The sequence below is a fragment of the Taudactylus pleione genome, unplaced genomic scaffold (assembly GCF_031769625.1).
Source record: "Taudactylus pleione unplaced genomic scaffold, aTauple2 ptg000079l, whole genome shotgun sequence".
NCBI lineage: Eukaryota > Metazoa > Chordata > Amphibia > Anura > Myobatrachidae > Taudactylus > Taudactylus pleione.
This window is the reverse complement of record NW_028284481.1, coordinates 3,763,910-3,784,220: the sequence shown is the minus strand read 5'-3', so window position 1 is coordinate 3,784,220 and position 20,311 is coordinate 3,763,910. Positions and strand designations below refer to the sequence as shown.

Below are 20,311 nucleotides of genomic sequence, written 5' to 3'. Positions count from 1 at the left end.
ATCGTGAACTGTGTGGGGTCCTGAGGACCGAGTTTAAGAACCACTGCCCAAATCTATTCACTAATCTCAGGCTCCAGTCCTAGGATTGTCAGACAGGCCAGGTATTAGGGAGATCCTGCATGAGCACAGGTGTGTCAGTCACATGGTCCCCTAATGACCCATGTGTACCTATATAAAGGTGTTCCTAGAGCCCTGGTTATTAGTGCAGGCTGAGCTCTGTACTCTGTGGGCACTGAGCTAAGGAAGAGAGGTCACTAGGTAACAGGATGGTTCTGTCAGACAGTGAGAAGGCTGCTATGGACTCTCTGTTTGAGAAGGTTGCCCTTAAATCTGAGGAGTTGGGGTGTGAGGTTATGGACAGGTGAGACTTCTGTAGGGTTTTATGTCCTGGTTTTTAAACACAGTCCTTCTTTTTCCAGCTGTAACTTTTTTAAAAGTATTGTAATAACTAATGGTGCTAGCAGCATCAAGGACTCTGGTTGTCTTACCACTGTGCACAATGGACCTCATTTATCAACGAGTGTCTCACTCAAAACTAGTGATAAATATCACTTTTTATGATAAATGGTGCTCCAGCCAATCGGCTCCCAACTGTGACAGTTGGGATCTGATTGGCTGGAGCAGTATTTATCATAAAAAGTGATATTTATCACTAGTTTTGAGTGAGACTCGTTGATAAATGAGGTCCAATGTATTACATAAAATGTTCTTAACCTGGAACATGATGGGTCCTACAAGTCTTTATGTAGACAGAACCCTGTCACCTAGAGAATAAGGACCTATTGCTCCCTGAGCTGTAAGTATAACCCATCACCAGCTCCTGCAGTCATATGGTGTCACTAACCTGTCTCCTCTGGGTGCCTCTTGGTGGTGGGATCTGTCTCTATGGGTGGTGCAGCTCCTATGGGGCCCATCTTTCCTTGTGAGAGTAACATGTTATGTTTTTTACTATTTGGTTGTACATAGGGGATCAAATGTTTGCTATGGGGCCTTCTTATACAGAGTTACTCCCCTGTCTTTCTCCTTAGACAGTAACTTAATGTTTAGAAATTAATTTTTTTTTTTCCAATTTTGCTTAAAAATGAGGTGGTTGGGTGACTGCAGTATCCTCAGTGCTGTGACTGTGCTATGTGTATGGGATGTGCTGGTTTCTCACAAGAAAAATCCTGTATCCTTGTTTACTGGACAGCATGTCAGAGGGGATGCAATCGGGAAGCCGGCTGACCTTATACCGACAGCCGGCTTCCCCACGGTCATATCCCAGTGAGGGTGGAATGCCCGGCGTCTAGATGTAGACGCCGCTCATTTCCCTGACGCCGGGAGACCAGTGCCCGGCATCCCGATCGAAGGGATGCCTGGCGCCGTGAGCGGACAGCCACGGGGGGAGGAGGGTTAGGTTTAGGGCTCCCGGAGGGGACTTGGGATTAGGCACACCCTCGGGAGGTTAGGGTTAAGCACCCCCCAGGGGGACTTGGGTACCCCTAAGGGACGGTGAGGGTGTTGGGTTAGTTAATACTTGAGGACGATCGGGATTTCCAGCGCTGTCGGCCTGCCGCTGCCGGGATCTGTTCCAGTGTCGGGCTGCCGGGAATAGCATGCGGCCGGCGGTATTTCATACCGATTCCTGTCAGAGGGAGGGAGCTGTATAATAGAATGTCTCTCCTGCATCCCTCCCCTTAGCCACAGTGTGGTTCTCATGGCTTGCAGAAGTGGGGTTACTAGGTACGTGCACCTGCATAGTGTCCTAACACCTCAATCACCTACAGCAGGTGTTGCGGACTGCTATAGTGATGACTAGAATACTGGGACACGTGTGTATTACCTGGCAGTGTTACAATGCAGAAGCTCACTTATAGTAACTATAGTCTCTCCCATGACAAGTTTAGTGTAACAGGGGTTGTATTTGAGAGCAGTGGCGGAACTCCTGGAGACAATGGAGTCATTTGCCACCGGGCGCCAGCCCTGAAGGGGGCACCTGGCTCCATTGTCCCCAAGAGCTGCATGGAGAAGGAGCACAGCTGATCGCAGGGGGTGTGGTCACACCCTCCATTTGCCGGGCACCCGCTGAGTGTTACCAGCGGGCGCCCGGCTCCTATTCAAACCCCCGGCGGCAGCCGGAGGACAGAGCTCCCTCCGTCTTCCGGGTCCCGCAGTGCACTATGGGAGTGATGTAATGACGTCACTCCCATAGTGCCGAGGAGCGGACGCCGGGGATGGACGGCAGCAGCACTGGAGCAGGGATAAAGGTATGTTTTTTTTGTTGTTTTTTTATGGGGGGGGCCCTCACTACAGGGGGGTACTGTATAGGGGGACCATTACTGTGGGGCACTACATAGGTGGACACTGCATAGGGGGACCACTACTGGGGGGCATTAGACAAAAGGAACTGCATAAGGAGGGTGGCGGCAGCTGGGGCTGGCATAGGTGCTGGGGGGTGGTACATCTTAGTTTCAGGGGGGCATCAACATTTATCTTGCCTCCGGGCACCTGGGATGAAGTTACGCCACTGTTTAAGAGCTTTGCCAAGGATGGGGGAGTTCTGACTGATAAATCAGTTGTGCACTTTGTATATTTATCTCTTAAATTAGTGCAGCATATGTCTCTCAGCCTGTATCTTCCACTTGTAGATCTAATGCAGGGTGTTCAAAGCCAATCCATAAGTACCACCAACAGGTCATGATTTCAGGGTTTCTTTCTTTAAATCTGGGATGACTTCTGAACAAGCAAAACAGATTAAGTTATTTGTGCATAATTAAACAAATCCAAAAAACATGAGCTGTGGGTCCTGGAAATTGGAGTTGAAAACACCTGATCTGATCACTAGTCTCGGTCTCCAATCCTAGGAGTTCTCAGACAGGCCAGGTTAGAGGGATATCCTGCATGAGCATAGTTGTATGTCACAGAGGGCTCTATTTATTAACATTATATTTACTAAAATAAAGTGAAAAAATGGTGTTTTGTGTTTTCACATTATTTTAGTATCACCTATAGCTATTACAGGGCAATTGGAGTAGAATTCATAAAATTCTACTCCAACCCCTAGTATCACTTATTTTTAGTAATCAGATCGCATTTCCCATAACTGTAATGGGAAATGTGATCTGGCCAAAGGGCCTGATTCAGACCCACTCGCGAGCGGCTGTCCGCTCGCAAGTGGGTCGATGGTCTGCACTGAGCATGCGCACGACTGAGGGAGCTCCGTCGTGCGCATGCGCCAGACACGACGAGCGAAGGACTTTCCTTCGCTCGTTGTGTCCGATCAAAGGGGGCGTGCTGTCAATGTTGATTGACAGCACGCCCCCTTTGGTGGGCGTGCCGGGGGCGTGCCTCCAGAGCGTGCTATCAGAGCCAAAATCACTCCCACTGACATCACTAGTGATGTCAGTGGGCCGGCTTCTGACGGGAGGCGTTCCCACGGGAACGCCTCCCGTCAGAAGCCGGCCCACTGACATCACTAGTGATGTCAGTGGGAGTGATTTTGGCTCTGATAGAGCCAAAATCACTCCGGAGCTTGCGGTTGAAAACCTCAACCGCAGGCTCCGGCTCGCAAATTCGATGGTCGCAATGGTCACGACCATCGCGGCCATCAAAATGCACGCTCGTATAGCCTGTGGGTGGTGACCCACAGCTATACGAGCGTCCAGGAGGACGCTCCATGAAAATGGAGCCCGGCCCTCATGCAGAGCGTGCGCTCTGCTCAGAGTGTACGGCTCTGAATGAGGGCCAAAGTTACTAAAAATAAATGTGAAAAAAATATCAGGGAAAGCCCTGTGATAATAACGCCACCTGGAGGTGGCGTTATCCAGGGTTTCCCCCGGTTACCGGCCTCCTGCCCTGCTCTAACGGGGAGAGCAGAGCCAGGAGTTGGCCCCAGTAATCAGCTGTGTGGTCTAAACAGACCGCAAGCTGATTACTGTAAAAAAAAGAAAAAAAAAATTACTTACCTGACTCCAGGGACTGGTGATCGGGCCTCCGGTGATGACTCCCCTCCAGTCAGCTGGTCTCCCACAGTGCACTGCGGCCCGGTCATCAGGTGATCGGGCCCCAGTGCAGTATGGGAGATCACCTGACTGGAGGAATGGAGAACATCACCGGAGCATGCAGGTAAGTGTAAGTAAGGGGGAGGGGGGGTCCACGATCGTGGGGGGCGGGGCTTAGCGCCGAAGGGGGGGTAGCAGCGGCGACCGGTCGGCGCATGCGCGGGCACTTAATCATGGTATTTTTTGCGAAAATACCGTGATAAGGCTCCGAAGGGGATTCTCAGGGACAGAGCTTTATCGCAAGCTCTGTCCCTGCAAGGGATTTGTAGTAAATCCCTGTGATATTGCCTGAAGTCGCAATGCAAATTCACTCGGTAATATCACACTACAATCTGAATTCAATATGCAGATTATAGTAAATAGAGCCCATGGTCCCCTAATGGCCCATATGTGGTTATATAAAGGTGTTCTAGGTAACAGGATAGGTCTGTCAGACACAGGGGCGTTTCTAGAGAGGAGGGGGCCCGTGTGCAGTCTCCGACACAGGCCCCCTCCTCTCTGGCCGGCAGCGCACTGAGATGTGCGCGGCCAGCGCCGGAGTTTGACTCTAGGCACACTCGTGCCCAGAGTCTATAGTGTATGCACAGGTCACTGGGAAAATGGCCGTGGTGGCCATTTTTCCCTGTACTGAGCATATGATGGGAGAGTGGCCACTTTCCAGTCGTTTTACAGCGCCAGACCCCCGCGCTGACGTGGGACTCCGGAGAGGTAAGTAATATTATAGGTGTGCAGTGCGGGGCCCCCTGGACCCAGGGGCCCGGGTTCCCTGCACCCATTATAGATACGCCCCTGGTCACAGTGACATGGACTCTGAGAAGATTGCTGCTAAAATCTTATGCTGGGCATTCGCTATATAATTATCTGTCCAATCTGGTTGGAATGAAAACCAGGTAATGTACAGTATGGGAGCAAACTAAATTCAACCATAAGATCCCAAACACTGGAAAACAAACTATTGTTCAAACTGGTTAAAAATGTTTGATTTAACTTAATTTGTCTGAACAACCATTTTTGTCTGTCTTCCGGTGTGTGAGCAAATGGGTTGTTGTGTCTTGCACCCATACACTACCAGATTTTCAAGCCAACAAACCACAATGGACAGACAACTGTATAGTGCAGAGGTTCCCAAACGCGGTCCTAAAGGCTCCCCAACAGTTGAGGTTTTAGAGAGATCCATGGTTGAGCACAAGTGGCTTAATTAGTACCTCAGTCAACTTGCTTTAGACACCTATGCTCAACCACGGATATCTCTAAAGGCTCCCATACAGCAGAGGCGGATCGGTGTGATCTGAACGGGAAAGCCGACCAGCGGACATCAATGTTCCGCGATTCGTCACTTTGATCGTGATTGGCAAATCTGTGTAATCCAACATGTTGGATTTTACTGATGTGCCGACCCGGAATCTCTGGATCGCCGTATCGTGGCAATCTGTCACTGATGTATGGGGGCCTTAATACCTGAACGGTAGGAGTCTTGAGGACCGTGTTTGGGAACCTCTGGTATAGTCTATGCCTAGCATTAGAAATTGGTGATGCTGTTGTGGCTTTCCCATTTCCCTAGCTGTAATCTGTAACTGACCATACTGTGTTTTCTGGCTGTCACATTTCTCATTAGTATCCAGCTGAAATCATTTTACCCAAAGTTTATTGAACTGTTCCATTCGTACAACCCATCCCTGATTCCCCAGGATGTGATGGCTGCATTATAATGATACATGGCTAATCTGTCTATTGTGTCTTGATAAAATATTTAGGACATGGCTATTCTACTGTGATAGATGTATAATTGGTTATCTGGACTTCATGTACAGTTTAGCTGTGTTGGCACATGCATGTAATTCTAGTTCACATAAACCTGTATAATTGCCTATTCCCATCTTATAATGCATAGTCTCCCTCAGAGGTGATATATTGCTGGGGAACCTGCACAGAATAGAATGACTAGTACAGCACCATGTGTGATAGATAGAGCTCTCTCTATCTCTATCTCGGAGTTGTAGCTCCCCACACCTCAGTCTTATGGAGCATACACACGGTCAGATGAACAATTAACAATTTTTGACTGCATTAAAATGAATGGAATCGTGCAAACATGTCGGATATCGTTATCTGACCATCGGGAACATGCATCGTTCAGACATGTCAGATTTTCCTTCAGATATGAACAATTTTTTTAAATCGTTATCATTCAGATCAGAAGAAAAATCTGACATTGTATGCACAACTAGGCTGTCTCTCCCCATAAATCAGGAGCTGTAAGGATTTACATTCTGGCTTTATGTAACCTCTACAATGTAACTACTGATCTTCTCTCAGGCTCTTCCAGAACCACCCTGAGACCAAGTCCCATTTCAGTGACAATGACCTGAGTCCTGGCTCCAAGTATCTACACACCCAGGGAGGGAAGATCATTAGTGCCTGTGTAGAAGCCCTGAAGAACCTGGGAGACCTTGCAGGGAACCTGTCCAGCCTCCGAGACATGCACACAAACAAGCTGAAACTGACTGTAGCTACAATCAAGGTGAGCATGTGACCTGTGTAATATGCAAAGGAACGTTACCTGTATAGGAAGCCTAATTATTACTGCAGTGCAGCTTGGCGTTCTCTTGTTAATATGCAACAGGAATTGTATTGCCTACAACAACAAACCAGTGCTGACAGATTAACAGAACCTGCTGATTGCCCAAATATATCACAAGGCAATAACCTACCTCTGCGGTTGTGGATGACATTCTGCAGTTATGTCACAAAGGTAGAATGGTGCCATCAGAACTTGCATAAATGTGCATCTGTTCCCTATCTTGTAGTCAACCCTGTTTCCGAATGTAAAGACCTCAATCAAACTAGTGGGCTTTGGCCATCACTTCAATGTAGAATTTACCTTTTAGAAAATTGGAGGACCAAGTGCTGTGAGCTGGCTATTAAGATGGCTACTAGCACTTCCCTCAGGCAGCTTATGGCCTTGTTTAACTGCCCTACTCCTTTCTTCATATAACCTTATGACCAATATACAGCACCCCTAGATTGCCATCATAGCCGCTACTGTGCATCATAAGATGCCATGCCCTACACAAAGTGCTATGCCCAACTGGTTATTGGTACTTTTAACTGACTGGAATTTACAGGGAAGTCCAAACTTTATACTCTGTAACCACTTTACCTCCACAAGGAAGCAGCAGTGGTTCTGATAAAGTATCGGTGAGCTAATGTGACCAGGCTGAAAAGCTACAGTATATGGTAAACTATGTATATGTTGATATGAATAGGCAAGGGTTTCTTATGCCTGGTGACCTCCTAAAGATAAGTCTGCATCTGAGTGGGTACCTGACATCTTATGCAACCTACTGTATTACTGGGTAAGTGGCTAAATGATCAAGTCTTCAATTAAACCGAGCCTCTTGTGCTAGACCAGCTTGTCAAGGCCTCATTTTAGGGGTTCAGCAAAGGTGGCTGGGAATGGTAGGACAAGCTGACTGAGTAGACCTGTTGCCTTCAGACGTAATGTATATTAACATTAGACTATAACCAATAGAAGTAATTGGTCAAATTTAAGGTACCAGCCTTTCACCTTGTGTCAAAGGGATAGGCCAAGCAGGGTTATGGATGTGTCCCTGATCACAGGCGAGTTCAGCAGTCCAGGTGTCTGTAACATAGTACTCTCCTGTACATCAGAATCTCGCACAATATGTTCATGGATTGCTTTATACTAAATGGAGCTACTACTCTTCTTCTCCCCAGCTGATGTGTGACTGCCTCCTAGAGGTCATTGTCAAGCACTTCCCTGATGCAGACCGGGCGGCCTGTGACAAGTTCCTCAGTGCAGTTGCTGCTAACCTGATCTCCAGCTAGAGGGAAGAGGAGGAATGGTCTGCTGTATCCAGAATGTGAGGTCTTCAATAACATGGCTCCTGTCACCTTGGTGTCTAACCACCTGCATGATGCTCGAAGACTAACAGAATGCTGAGCGTTACTTGATCATGCATTGTACTGAAATGGGTTTGCCTGTCCTGTTATTAAATAAAATTAATTTCTGAAACTGTAGATCTTCTCCTTGTATAGCTGTGCCTAAAGCAACATCACAACACACTGATGCAGATAATGTTTTGGTCAGATCACTTCTGGATTTATAATGTAGGACTAGTGTAGACTGATGCCTCCACCTTGCTTGACAAAGATCCACTCTTCAGATGATACCAGTAACTTGTAGGTTTCTGGGACACTGCAGTCTCCTCTAGGTGTCCTGGTCAGCTGCAGGAGTAATATAGATTTTAGATGGTTTCATCATTAAGGGATGAATCTTCATGACATTAATGTGGGGTGGGGGCTTCCTCTTCAGTAGCTCCTGTCAGACCTGATCAGCCATGTTTAGAGATCGAAGAACAACTTATCTAATTGAATATTTTTAACATTCTTGAGTAATCAAGTAGCAAGTCTGAACCATCTATAGTCACAAGCCAGCCTGTGACTCCATTCTATTTGTAGTCTATAAAATTCGGTTCACTCCTGTCTTTGCATCATAAAATGGGTATTTGAATGTGCTTGAACTGTTTAGGAAGTTGTCTGATCACTTCTATAAGAATGTTAGAAATTGAAGAGTATTCTTTCCTCTTTCAATATACCACTGAACTCTAGCAGGGTATGAAGCTGTCTGGGTAATCTTGCAGTGTAGGTTTAATTTTAGGATTCCATTAGATGCATAACCCTCCCATAGTGTAGCAAGAGGTGTTAAGGCAAAGGGGGTTAATATTGATGTGATCTTGCATAGTCTGTGGTATGTAAGCTTTGCATATTCATAGTAGTGGTCAGTATACACTAGTGGGTCAAATCTATTTATTTATTTTTTTAAATCCTAGAGTGGTGACAACATTTAAGTCTTCATGACATGATTTGTGGCCTAAAATACGAAGTTTTTGCCCACACTAAAGGCCATACTACTGTATGACTTGCAAAACACACTTGGTTTTGCCCTTTAATGGTAATCTGCAGGATTGAAAAGCCAGAGTTTAGTAAAATACCTTACAGTAAATCTGGTTGGAAGTGTAGTCTCTGGCTGGGTCAATGTCATAAAGGCAATTATCATGGCTGAGTGATCATGTTCCTGGGATTTGGAATGTGTTGAATGGGGTTAAGTAGCCAAAAGTTTTATCGTGCCGAATAGCCACATTAAAGCTGTATCAAGCCATGGAGTTGCCCAAAGCAACTAATCATCTATCATTTCAAAGATTGTCCTACAGTAGATCACAGAAGCTGGTGGTTTTGGGCAACTTTCTCCAAGGCTTGATAAATCTCCTCCACAGTGAGAAACTCTGATCAGCATTATGAGCAATAACAAACAAGACTATGACATAACCTGTCTTGGCTAACTATAGGTCTTAGAAAAAAAAACCTAAGATAATAGTCTTTTTGTAGCGGACTGATACATTATATAGGAGTATTAAGGAGATCAACTATATAGCCTTCAAACTACTGTATAACTTTCTACAAACCACCAATAGTCTAAGTAGTACAGTAGATTAAACTTGTCTACATGAGATTTTTTTAAAAACATCCTACTGTAAAAAGTGCTATAAATGAGAACTACTGTAACTGGCCAATAATATGTAACTGTTCCCTATAATCCAGATTGTCTTGTACTGGTCCTCAAATACAAAATATAACTCCTTATATTAAAAGGTTGGGTATGGGATGCCACTGGTCAGAATACCAACAGTGGCATCTCTACACCCTTCGGTAAGGTAAGACTAACCCTAACACACCCTCATTAGTGCCTAACCCTACCCTCCCACTGCCCAAGTCTAACCCCCGATACTTACCTTATTGATTCCGGTGCCGGGATCCAGATGCTGCCAGGATTTCTGTGCTGGTATTTCGACCATCTGTCCCACACACTGGGATGGTGATTTAATCCCATATTAAAATATCCTTTTGTTAATTTTATGGGGCCTTGGCATCTAATACCTTTTACACCACAGCTAAAACCCAGGTCCTTGAAGGGTTAAAGAGTGTTTCTGCTATGTGTAAAAGGGGAAAAGGTTGGGTTCCCGTGTCGAGTGACCTGGCAATCCAACCTGGGTATAGCTTACACTGTTGAACACAGGAATGACCAATGTAAATGGGTGACCCGACCCGATCCCCTTTATTGCATGGGGACTTCCTGGTTTCTGGGCACTTGATGACTTCTCCAAGCAATGGGAGAAGTGTTCCATGGCATCCGTGTGTGATGCTGATCCAGGAATAACCCAGTTTGGTGACACAGTGGAAAGGGGGTCTGACTTGTATTTGAAACCGTTCCAAATCTCTGGTCAGACCCAGGACTTGGTTGAAAATCCCCTGTCTTAAACACTTATAATTTCTTTTATTTTTTTTTTAACTATCCCATTTATTCAATGTGTAATGTATGGAGTTCTTGGTAGGTGTAGGTACAGCCATGGCCAACAGTTGAGAATAACACAATTATTGGTTTTCACAGTCTGCTGCTTCAGTTTTTATGATGGCAATTTGCATATACTCTAGAATGTCATGACTAGTGATCAGATGCATTGCAATTAATTGCAAAGTCACTCTTTGCCATGACAATGAACTTAATCCCAAAACAACATTTCCACTGCATTTCAGCCCTGCCACAAAAGGAACAGCTGACATATCAGTGATTCTCATTAACACAGGTGAGTGTGGGCAAGGCTGGAGCTCACTCTGTCATGCTGATTGAGTTAGAATAACAGTCTGGAAGCTTTAAAAGGAGGGTGGAGCTTGAAATCATTGGTCTTCCTCTGTTAACCAGGGTGCCCATGAATGTTGAGCAAGTGCCTGGACCATCTCCTAAAGTTGATTCACCTGCAGAATCGGGGGACCACCAGTGCAGAGCTTGCTCAGGAAGGCAGTAGGCAGGTATGAGTGCATCCTCGCACACCGTGAGGCAAGACTTTGGGAGGATGGCCTGGTGTCAAGAAGGGCAGCAGCGAAGCCACTTCTCTACAGGGAACACATCAGGGACAGACTGATATTCTGCAAAAGGTACAGGGATTGGACTGGGGTAAAGTTATTTTCTGATGAATCCCCTTTAAGATTGTTTGGGGCATCTGGGAAAACGTGGAGAAGGAAAGGTGAGTGCTACCATCAGTCCTGTGTCATGCCAACAGTAAAGCATACTGAGACCATTCATTGGTGGGGTTGCTTCTCAGCCAGGGGAGTAGGCTCACTCACAATTTTGCCTAAGAATACAACCATGAATAAAGAGTGGTACCAAAACATCCTCCAAGAGCAACTTCTCCCAACCATCCAAGAACAGTTTGGTGAGGAACAATGCCTTTTCCAGCATGATGGAGCACCTTGTCATAAGGCAAAAGTGATAACTAAATGGTTCGGGGAACAAAACATCAAAATTTTCAGTCCATTGCCAGGAAACTCCCCAGACCTTAATCCCATTGAGAACTTGTGGTCAATCCTCAAGAGGCTAGTGGACAAACAAAAACCCACAAATTCTGACAAACTCCAAGCATTGATTAGGCAAGAATGGGCGGACATCAGTCAGTATGTGGCCCAGAAGTTGATTGACAGCATGCCAGGGCGAATTGCAGAGGTCTTGAAAAAGAAGGGTCAACACTGCAAATACGACTCTTTGCATAAACTTAATGTAATTGTCAATACAAAAGCCTTTGACACTTATGAAATGCCTGTAATGTTACTTCAGTATACCATAGTAACATGTGACAAAAAGGTCTAAATACACAGAAGCAGCAAACTATGTGAAAACCAATACTTGTGTCATTCTCAACTTTTGGCCATGGCTGTAGAGTCAGGATACAAACTCTTTAATGTAAGAATATGTAATTATGTTGCTGTAATGACTGTAGGCAGAGGTGGATTAAGGCCTCATGGGGCCCTAGGCAAAATAATAATTTGGAACCTAATATATATTGCACATTCTAGTAATGCAGTCTCTTTAGTCCGCTCTCTGGCCCCATCTGACTGTCCCTTCTAAGGGCCGTATTCAATTTGGAGCGAAAAGCTGGAATCGGGGAAAGCTTTTGCCAATTACATAATTTCGCCAGGCGGAAAAGTATCGCCGTATTCAATTTGAAAGACTTTCCACCTAGACGGAAAGTCAATGCAATGTAATAGGCGAAAAAGTTTTGCCTATGAATAGCAGGCGGAAAAAAAATGCAGAATTGGGGTTTTGGGGTGCAACATTGTGTGAACCCCCCCATGCAGCCTTCAGACAGTCCCCCAAAGGTAAACTAATTAAAAAAATATTAAAAACAAATACTTTAGAACACCCCAAAAAAATCACTTTCATTTTGGGGGCAAAAAAAAAAGTTAAAAACTAGCGAACTGGACTCCAGGGGGGTCCCCAAGTATGCCCCAGGTGGGTTTTTTTTTTCATTGCAGGGGCTTGCGGCAGGTGGATTTTTCACGTTTTTTATAACTTAACTTTAGCAACTTTTAAATATACTCTCCCCCATTTTCAAGGATCCCAAATTTTCTGGGATGTTATTTTCTGCATAAAAACCTCCTGAATACTATTCTGCACCACTTATACAAAAACGCTATTTAGCGCTATTGAGCCCGTTTAAAAACACCAAATACCTTCAGCAAGCCAAATTGGGGGTAACCATAGGGAACCCCCATGTCAGAGCATCTTTTGGGGGGTGTCAGGCTGATTTCCCCAAATCTGACAGGACTTCCGCTTGTTTCAGTTTTGCTGGGTCCCGTTTTCGCGTTCTTTCAAATTGAATACGGGCACACACACACAATACTTTTCCGCATGCAAAACAGGCGAAGTAGGCGAAGTCCGGGAGGCGGAAAAGTATTGCGGGTCCGCTCAAATTGAATACGGCTCTAAGTTGCCGGTAGTAGGAGCTGTTGTGTGGGGCCTCTTTTTGGTCTATATACTTTACCTGCCTAATTTCCTTTACTCCTCGTTCTGCACTTACCTGAATATTTTAACTCCCTAACCCCACTACTTGTTACCCCTCTGTACCTCTGTAACTGCCTCATTCCCTACCCTGATCTTTTTCTGCCATTAGTGCTTTCTCCTTCTTTTACACCTACATCTATATTTTTACCTACATTCCCTATCCAGTCCCTCTTTACCTGGTAACTCCCCCCTTCCTCTTTCCTCACCCCTATTCTTTACCTCACTCATTCCCTTCACCTACCTAATTCCATTTTCCCACCCTCTTTAACAGCATCAGTAGATTTAGCTCCCCCCCCCACACACGCACACACACACCTGTACCTGCCTCATTCCCTTCTATCCTATTCCTTTCGCCTCCATCCTTTTTATCCCGTTCCTCTCTCCTGTCTCCTTCAATTTTACCTCATCCACTGCCTCCTGCTCTCTTCACCGTTCACAACCTTCTCACCTCCATCAGTGCCGGTGTAACCATACCAGTTCTGGCCCCAGAAAGGATACACCTGAAATACCTCAGCTCCCTCACATCACTGCCTGTCTCACACAGGCACACACTCCGCTCCCTCTCCATCTGAGCCAAGCAGGACCAGGGAGAGGTGACTCGGCAGCAGCGGGCAGAGCAGCAGGGACTCTGAGTGGAGGGTAGGATGTCGGCTGGGACTCCTTCTCTAGGGGCAACACTGCAGCTTTGTCCAGGCAGCTAGAGAAGGAAGGATCAGGGAGGGTCCTCTGCTTCCAATTAGCTAGCCTACACACTGGCACTAGCAGATGGCAATGCCACATATGACCCCCCCCCCCGCCTCAACTCACCCCTGTACCTCCACAACGGTCACTCTCCATTCCTCCCATGGGCCCTTTAATGTGAAAAAAAATATATATATATATATATATATATATATATATATATTAGTCTAGTGGCGGTTAGACTGGCTACCTAGGAGCACCCGGGCACTAGGCAGCCGCCTGTACTGTCTTGTGGATGACTGTAGGTGCAGTATAATTTTAAATCTGAAGCCTGCAAAAATGGCAATTGTTCAAAGTATAAGGCTACCTAATAAACGGGTCACTTCTCAGTGCTGGTGTCTGTCTTCTCTCTATACCTATTACTATGGATGTCTCCTAGAAATGTATTTATCACAGGTTACATTCAGCTGCTGAGAAGTATCAGTATGTAGGATACAATATCATGCTGATATCTCTGATCTTGCTGTATCAGATTATGACTTTACTGTAGCAATAATTGTTGCAAGTTGAATGGAATGTAATCTCAATGTTATCCAATAATTACATAGCTTTCATATATACTCAATTGGTATGTATATTTATTAAAGAAATTAGTGGTGTCTTAAACTGTGGCGGTAGCTCTATGGTGGTCCGCCTATGCTACGGCCATCCTCAAATATCAATGGCTGATGAGGATATGGCAATAAATCATTATGTAAGTACATCATTTTAATATGGCTGAGCCTATCAGGAAGCCCAATGAAATGTAATGGCGTCTGAGTCTGTGTGACTTTGGACTCGCCTCAGTTAGCAGGTACTGTAGCTTGACACAAGTCTGTACTTAAAGCTGCACCATGTAGTAGAGTGCGAGTATGTTAGATGAGTCAATGCAAGTTTTTCTGGGTCAAACGCTCAACACAGATCAGTGAGATATCAGCAGGCTACTGTACAAAAAAAAACCTTATTTTTTATTTTAACACTATGAAGTCCCCTGTATTTTCTTTAACCAGCACCAGGCTCTGTGAACCAGTCCTGTTTTTGAGGAAATATGGAGGACACAATGAGAAGGGGACCCCTGTATTCACAACCAGCACTGGGCTCTAACTAGCAGGGGTGTAATGCAGCAGCCGGGGGAGCCAGTGATGCTTTAAGCACCCCACTCCAGTTGGCTGCTCTCCCTGGGAGGTGGGGACCCCAATAAATGTTGCAATTCTGCGGCATTACACTCCTGCTAGTTAGAGTACAGTGCCATTTGTGGATAATACGGGGGACCCCTACTAATTTTGTCCCTTATATTTCCAGCATGAGAAATAAAAAAGAAAGAGAAGGATACTCTCTTTTTGTGGGGCACTCAAACTACTATAATATATATAAAACTTAGCTTTTAATATGTATGGTATTAAAATAATGAAATAATGTGACAAACATCTATACGTGAACACTGAAAAAACAAAACAAACACAGCATTTAATCTGGGCCACAGTAGGCCCAGTTATGAGTGACTGATAAGAGATAGGAAAAAAGTTTTATATATATATCCGATCTCTAAATCCCAATATGGGTCAGACACAAAAATTATGACACTGTCCTTTTTCCTCTTGCACAGATGTCCACTTGCATCTTTGCCTCCTGTGCTGCAAATTTCATCACGTATGGCGTGAGTCTGTATGCTTCATTTGTACCCATGACCCATAGGATAGGTTCGCGTGTGTAGCGCATGCAGCTGCGGTAAATCACATGGTGCAATGCGTGCGCACGTTTGCAGTACAAGCGGCAAGAGGACATCTGTATTTTCACAACCGGGACTGACTCGCACAGCCCAGTGCAGGGGGGGAATCTTATGTTTTTGTTTATCTTTTTTATATATATATATTTTAGCACTTTAGTTCCTCTCTTACTTACAGAAGCCTACATGGAACTCACTGCTATTCACACTGCTGCTCAGGTTAAACTCGCTAGCCTGAAGCAGGTCTGTTATTGTGCAAGGTTGTTTTTTTTTTTTTTTTTTACTAGTTGTGCAAGTTCCACAGTATGTCTGACATGGGCAAACATCTGGATGCGACTTTGTATGGGATGAAAACACATGATGCGAGTTTCATGTGAATTAACACCTCGCACTCTATTGCAATCAGCGAGTGCAAACATCATACCTTTTCAGAAATAACACACTATTACATCCCCCCCCAAGACTGAGTTCCTGGTGCAGTGCTTCTTTATGCCCCTGCAATGCCGGGTCATGGTACTCTAATGCTAGCCATACATTAGCGCGATTTTGGGCCGATTACCCGATTTGCAACGTGTTGTACAATGAATCATGTGGAAATCGTGTAGTTTTTAAGGTAGGATCCGATGCGCGCTCCCGCAGCTCTTAAAATGTATCGTTTGATCAGATGTGCCGGGGATAGCCCAGGGCTATCAGTCTAAGCCTGGGATGCCCTGGAGATGGGGACTCCTTTATTGGGGGTTCCCCAGCTCCCCCTGGCTTGGACTGACGCGGTCAGAGTTGATGCTTTGGCCTTGGGAACCTGGTGAAAGGGCTCCCCGGGCTGTGGCATCAGCCCCCCGCTAGAAAGTCTGGTGCTGGCTCTGGAAAATACAGGGTGACCCTATGCATTTTTCTCCCTGTATTTTCAGAACCAGGACCGGATCAGAGCCCAGTGCTGGCTGTACAGAATACGGGGGACCCTTACGTAGCTTCTCCCCCGTATTTTGGCAACCAGGGTTTGTTCTGACTAGCCCGGTGCTGGTTGTGCTTACATACAGGGGACCCTATGTTGTTTATCCTTCATATGTTGCAAAACCAGCACTGGGTCACTAAAAGCCTGGGGCTGGTTACTCTTTGGGTGGGGGGGGCACACAATTTTTTTTTATATTAAACATATTTTTTCTTTTACAGATGCACGGATGGTTCTCACTGAACCATCCCTGCACCTGTGTTTATTTTATTAAAGACAGATGCATGCATCACGGACCTTCCCGTGCGTGCATCAGTCTTATTTTTAACAAATAATGGCGCTCAGTCGGGCGCACGATGCATCGTACGTGAGATCGTATGAACATTGTGTGTCAATTGTGCAGCTGGGACTGCAAGGGGGCTGTGGGGGAGTTCAAGAGAAATCCTAAGATGCTGGTTGTACTAGTTTATGGCCAGCATAACACTGATGTGCAAAATAAATCTGATCAATAGACCCTTATCATATTAATCTGTGCTCACCTTGTATCGGGACATAGAACTCATCATTTGCATTGATTACATTGCTGTTATCCCTTTACATGTGAGTCTTCCCCAGTCCTGAGGTTGAGCAGATTGGAATCCATATTTACAGGATGACCTGAATCTCTGAGCATTCTATCCACCTCTGCAGAAAGCAAACAGCAGCTCTGCCATCTGAGCGGACTGAGATCTGTGCCCCATGTCAGAATCACATTATCTACTGTCTGTCACTAGATTTTGGGTTACTTTTGTCTCTGTAGAACAGAGCAGCTCTAAGAAGATAGAAAAAAAGTGACAAGGAAACGCCCTTTTCACTCAGAAATATATCAGACACAAAAAGTCTGTGTTACAGAGGTCTCCGGCGACTATCACAATAATACTCTTTAGCGCGATGAACTGTCAAGATTAAATTGACGCACTAAAAGTAACAGACAAATGGAAAATCACACTGAACACCGACCCTGCCCCGTGATGCTGTGTAATGAAGGTGACTATGTACCAATATTTCTGCAACCACGATTTAAAAATGCTATCAAGGACACAGGAACATTTTTTAAACACACCAAGACATATACACATGTAGATGGGCTTCCCCCCCCCCCCAAAAAAAAAAAAAACCTCTTAAACACTGCTCCCAAGTGACACAAACGTAGGTGACATTTTACACACCTGAATTATACGGGGTCCATTTGTTGACAGCCACTATATCGACACTGAGTAGATCAATGTCACAATGCTGGCTCTAGTTTGCCAATATGGTTATTATAATGCTACAGTACTTAAAGCATTTAAACATCCGGGTTGGTATTCTAACTTTAACCGTGCTGCTGCCACATCATGTGTAACGTTTTAATGCCAACCCAGTTACAATGCTTTAAGTAGCATTAGTGTTGTGGTGACGATATAGTCAGTGTCTACATACTATCAATCTCCTGTATCTATCATAAATTAAAAGGACTAATATGTAGGATAAAAATGTAAATGGTTTTAATTCTCGTAAACGTATAAATAAGTGACTCAGTAGTAGGTAAAAGGAGCGGCACACAATTAATATGTTCTATATCTGTTTAATAAACTATTAAACTGAACAGATAAAGAAACTGATAAGGGAATTATTATGCTAAAAAGATGCACATTGGCAACAAATGAAGAATATAAATATGTATGCTGATTATTAGGTATAGTGTTCACTAAGTGGATAAAAAGCCTCACTGAATAGCTTATAGACAGCTTAGGTCCGCATGTATAGATAAAGGCACAACAAGTTTTTGGAGGATTAAAGCAAGTTAGTACATTAATGAGAATAACCCAGAGTTTCCCAAATGTGCTCCTCAAGGCTCCCAAACAGTCCAGGTTTTAGAGATATCCATGGTTGAGCATGGTTGTACCTCAGTCAATTTAATTTAACCACCTCTGCTCAACCATGGATATCTCTAAAACCAGAACTTTTGGGTAGTCTTGAGGACTGCATTTGGGAATCTCTGTAACAACTTCTTGTTGATTAATTCCAACCATGGAGGTGGCTGCAAGCTGGCAGCACGCCATATCCTATATTAGATACTGTATGTGGTCACAGGTTAGCTGCATGAAATCTGGGGCGCTGTATTACTCCCTTGTGCAGCGATAATACAGGCATACAAAATAGTGGTTGCTCATATCAACTTATACTGCTTTAAGACCTAAATCCTGGGTCTGACCCGAGATTTGGAGCACAGTTCCAAAACAGGTCAGACCCAGGACAGACCTTTTCTACTGTGGCGCCAATCAGGATTATTCCCGGATCGGCGCCATTCACACTGCATGATAATATAAATTCTGAGGTCTTTGTTGCATATATTTGCAAATACAGGAGCAGGCAGCTCACACATGTATTTGACCGACTTCAGCTGACTCCCCCAATGTTTGTTCTTTCGTTCCCTTGATCAGAGCCATCCACCAAGTAATATGTAGGGTGAACTCCACTCAGCGCTGTATTGCTCCTTTCAAGTCTCCTTAAGGGCGTCCGGAGCCGCATGGGAGAGGTCTCTCAGCGTTGCAGTGCCGAGATTACCGGCAGCGGCGGTGGCTGTGCATAAAGTCTGGCCGCCCAGAGTAAAGGCTGACGCAGCGGTAGTGGTGAGACGCGGGCGGCTATAGAGTGCAGCGGTCCCCGGCAGTATAGAAAGCCAGAGGCTTCAGAGGCGGGGTTTCCGGGTCCTACAGCCGCAGATGACAGGTGACAGACAGGGAAGCGGCTGATACAGAGGCCGGGCTGGCTGAGGTACATGCTGGTTATTGTTCTGGCTGCCCCTTTACATATTGAATATAGGGCCTGATTCTGACCCGCTCGCAAGCGGGTCGATGGTTGTGCATTGCACACGTGCGGCGTGCGCAAGCCCCGTAGCGAGAGAGAAATTCTCTCTCTCCAGGGCTCACGACAAACGGGGCGGCTGTCGATGTTGATCGACAGCTCGCCCCGTTTTGTAGGCGGGGTAGGGGGGTGGCTGGACAAACTGAGGCATTCCTGAAGGAATGCCTGCTGTTTTTGGGCGGCCCTACTGACATCACCAGTGATGTCAGTAGTGAGCTTCCGGCTCTATTAGAGCTGGAAGCTCACTGCGGCTTGCAGCAGACAAGACCCTACCACAGGGGTCTCATCGCAAGCCCGATGGTCACGATGGTGGCGACCATCGCGACCATCATCTGGCCGTCCTGCTTCCATCATCTGGCCGCCCGCTAAAGCTGTGGGTGGTCACCCACAGCTTAGCGAGCGGCCAGGAGGCCAGATAAAAAAGACAAAGCGGCCGTCCTGATTCAGAGCGAGCACTCGCTTTTTGCGAGCGCCTCTAAATCAGGCCCAAAGCCAATTACAGTGACCGTGTCAGTGAACACTCACAGGGATAGCATTAAGTATAGCAGCAGCGCTATACATATGTAGTGAGTACCACTCACATTACCTGGAATACATCCATAATTATACCACAGGAAGCAGCTGACTTAGAGGATCAGCTACAAGTCTAACCAGGAGAATGTGAGGCATGTGGGAATCCTTATAGTCATAAAGTCATAAGTACAGAACTGTTTTTAGAAGTCATTTACCAAATTGCTAGAAACTATCGAAGTAAAAGCAAGTGCTGGGTGAGAAGAAAAGGGATTTCGGTGATACATAGTATAATACTATAACAGATCCAGGGCCTGATTCAGACCCGCTCGCGAGCGCTGAGCGTTCGCAAGCGGGTCGATGTTGGCCCGGTGCGCATAACGGAGCTGGCTCCGTAGTGTGCATGCACGAGACTCGGATAGCGACGTGCAAACCGTCACTCCGGGTCTCATACCAAAGGGGGCGAGCTGTCGATGTTGAGTCTGGGGCCGGCCCTACTGACATCACAAGTGATGTCAGTGGGAGTGCTTTCGGCTCTGTTAGAGCCGAAAGCACTCTAG

The 20,311-nt window shown here is 45.6% G+C and overlaps 1 protein-coding gene across 1 annotated transcript; it reads left to right on the top strand.

Moving 5' to 3' along the window:
* The first annotated feature begins 186 nt into the window (after window positions 1-186).
* Window positions 187-8,081, top strand: LOC148532336 (hemoglobin heart muscle subunit alpha-type-like). The gene is made up of 3 exons (XM_088467974.1): window positions 187-361; window positions 6,357-6,561; window positions 7,779-8,081. Exons 1-3 carry the CDS (start codon window positions 267-269, stop codon window positions 7,887-7,889), a joined length of 411 nt encoding a protein of 136 aa, XP_088324100.1. The 5' UTR covers window positions 187-266; the 3' UTR covers window positions 7,890-8,081.
* The last annotated feature ends 12,230 nt before the right edge of the window (window positions 8,082-20,311 follow it).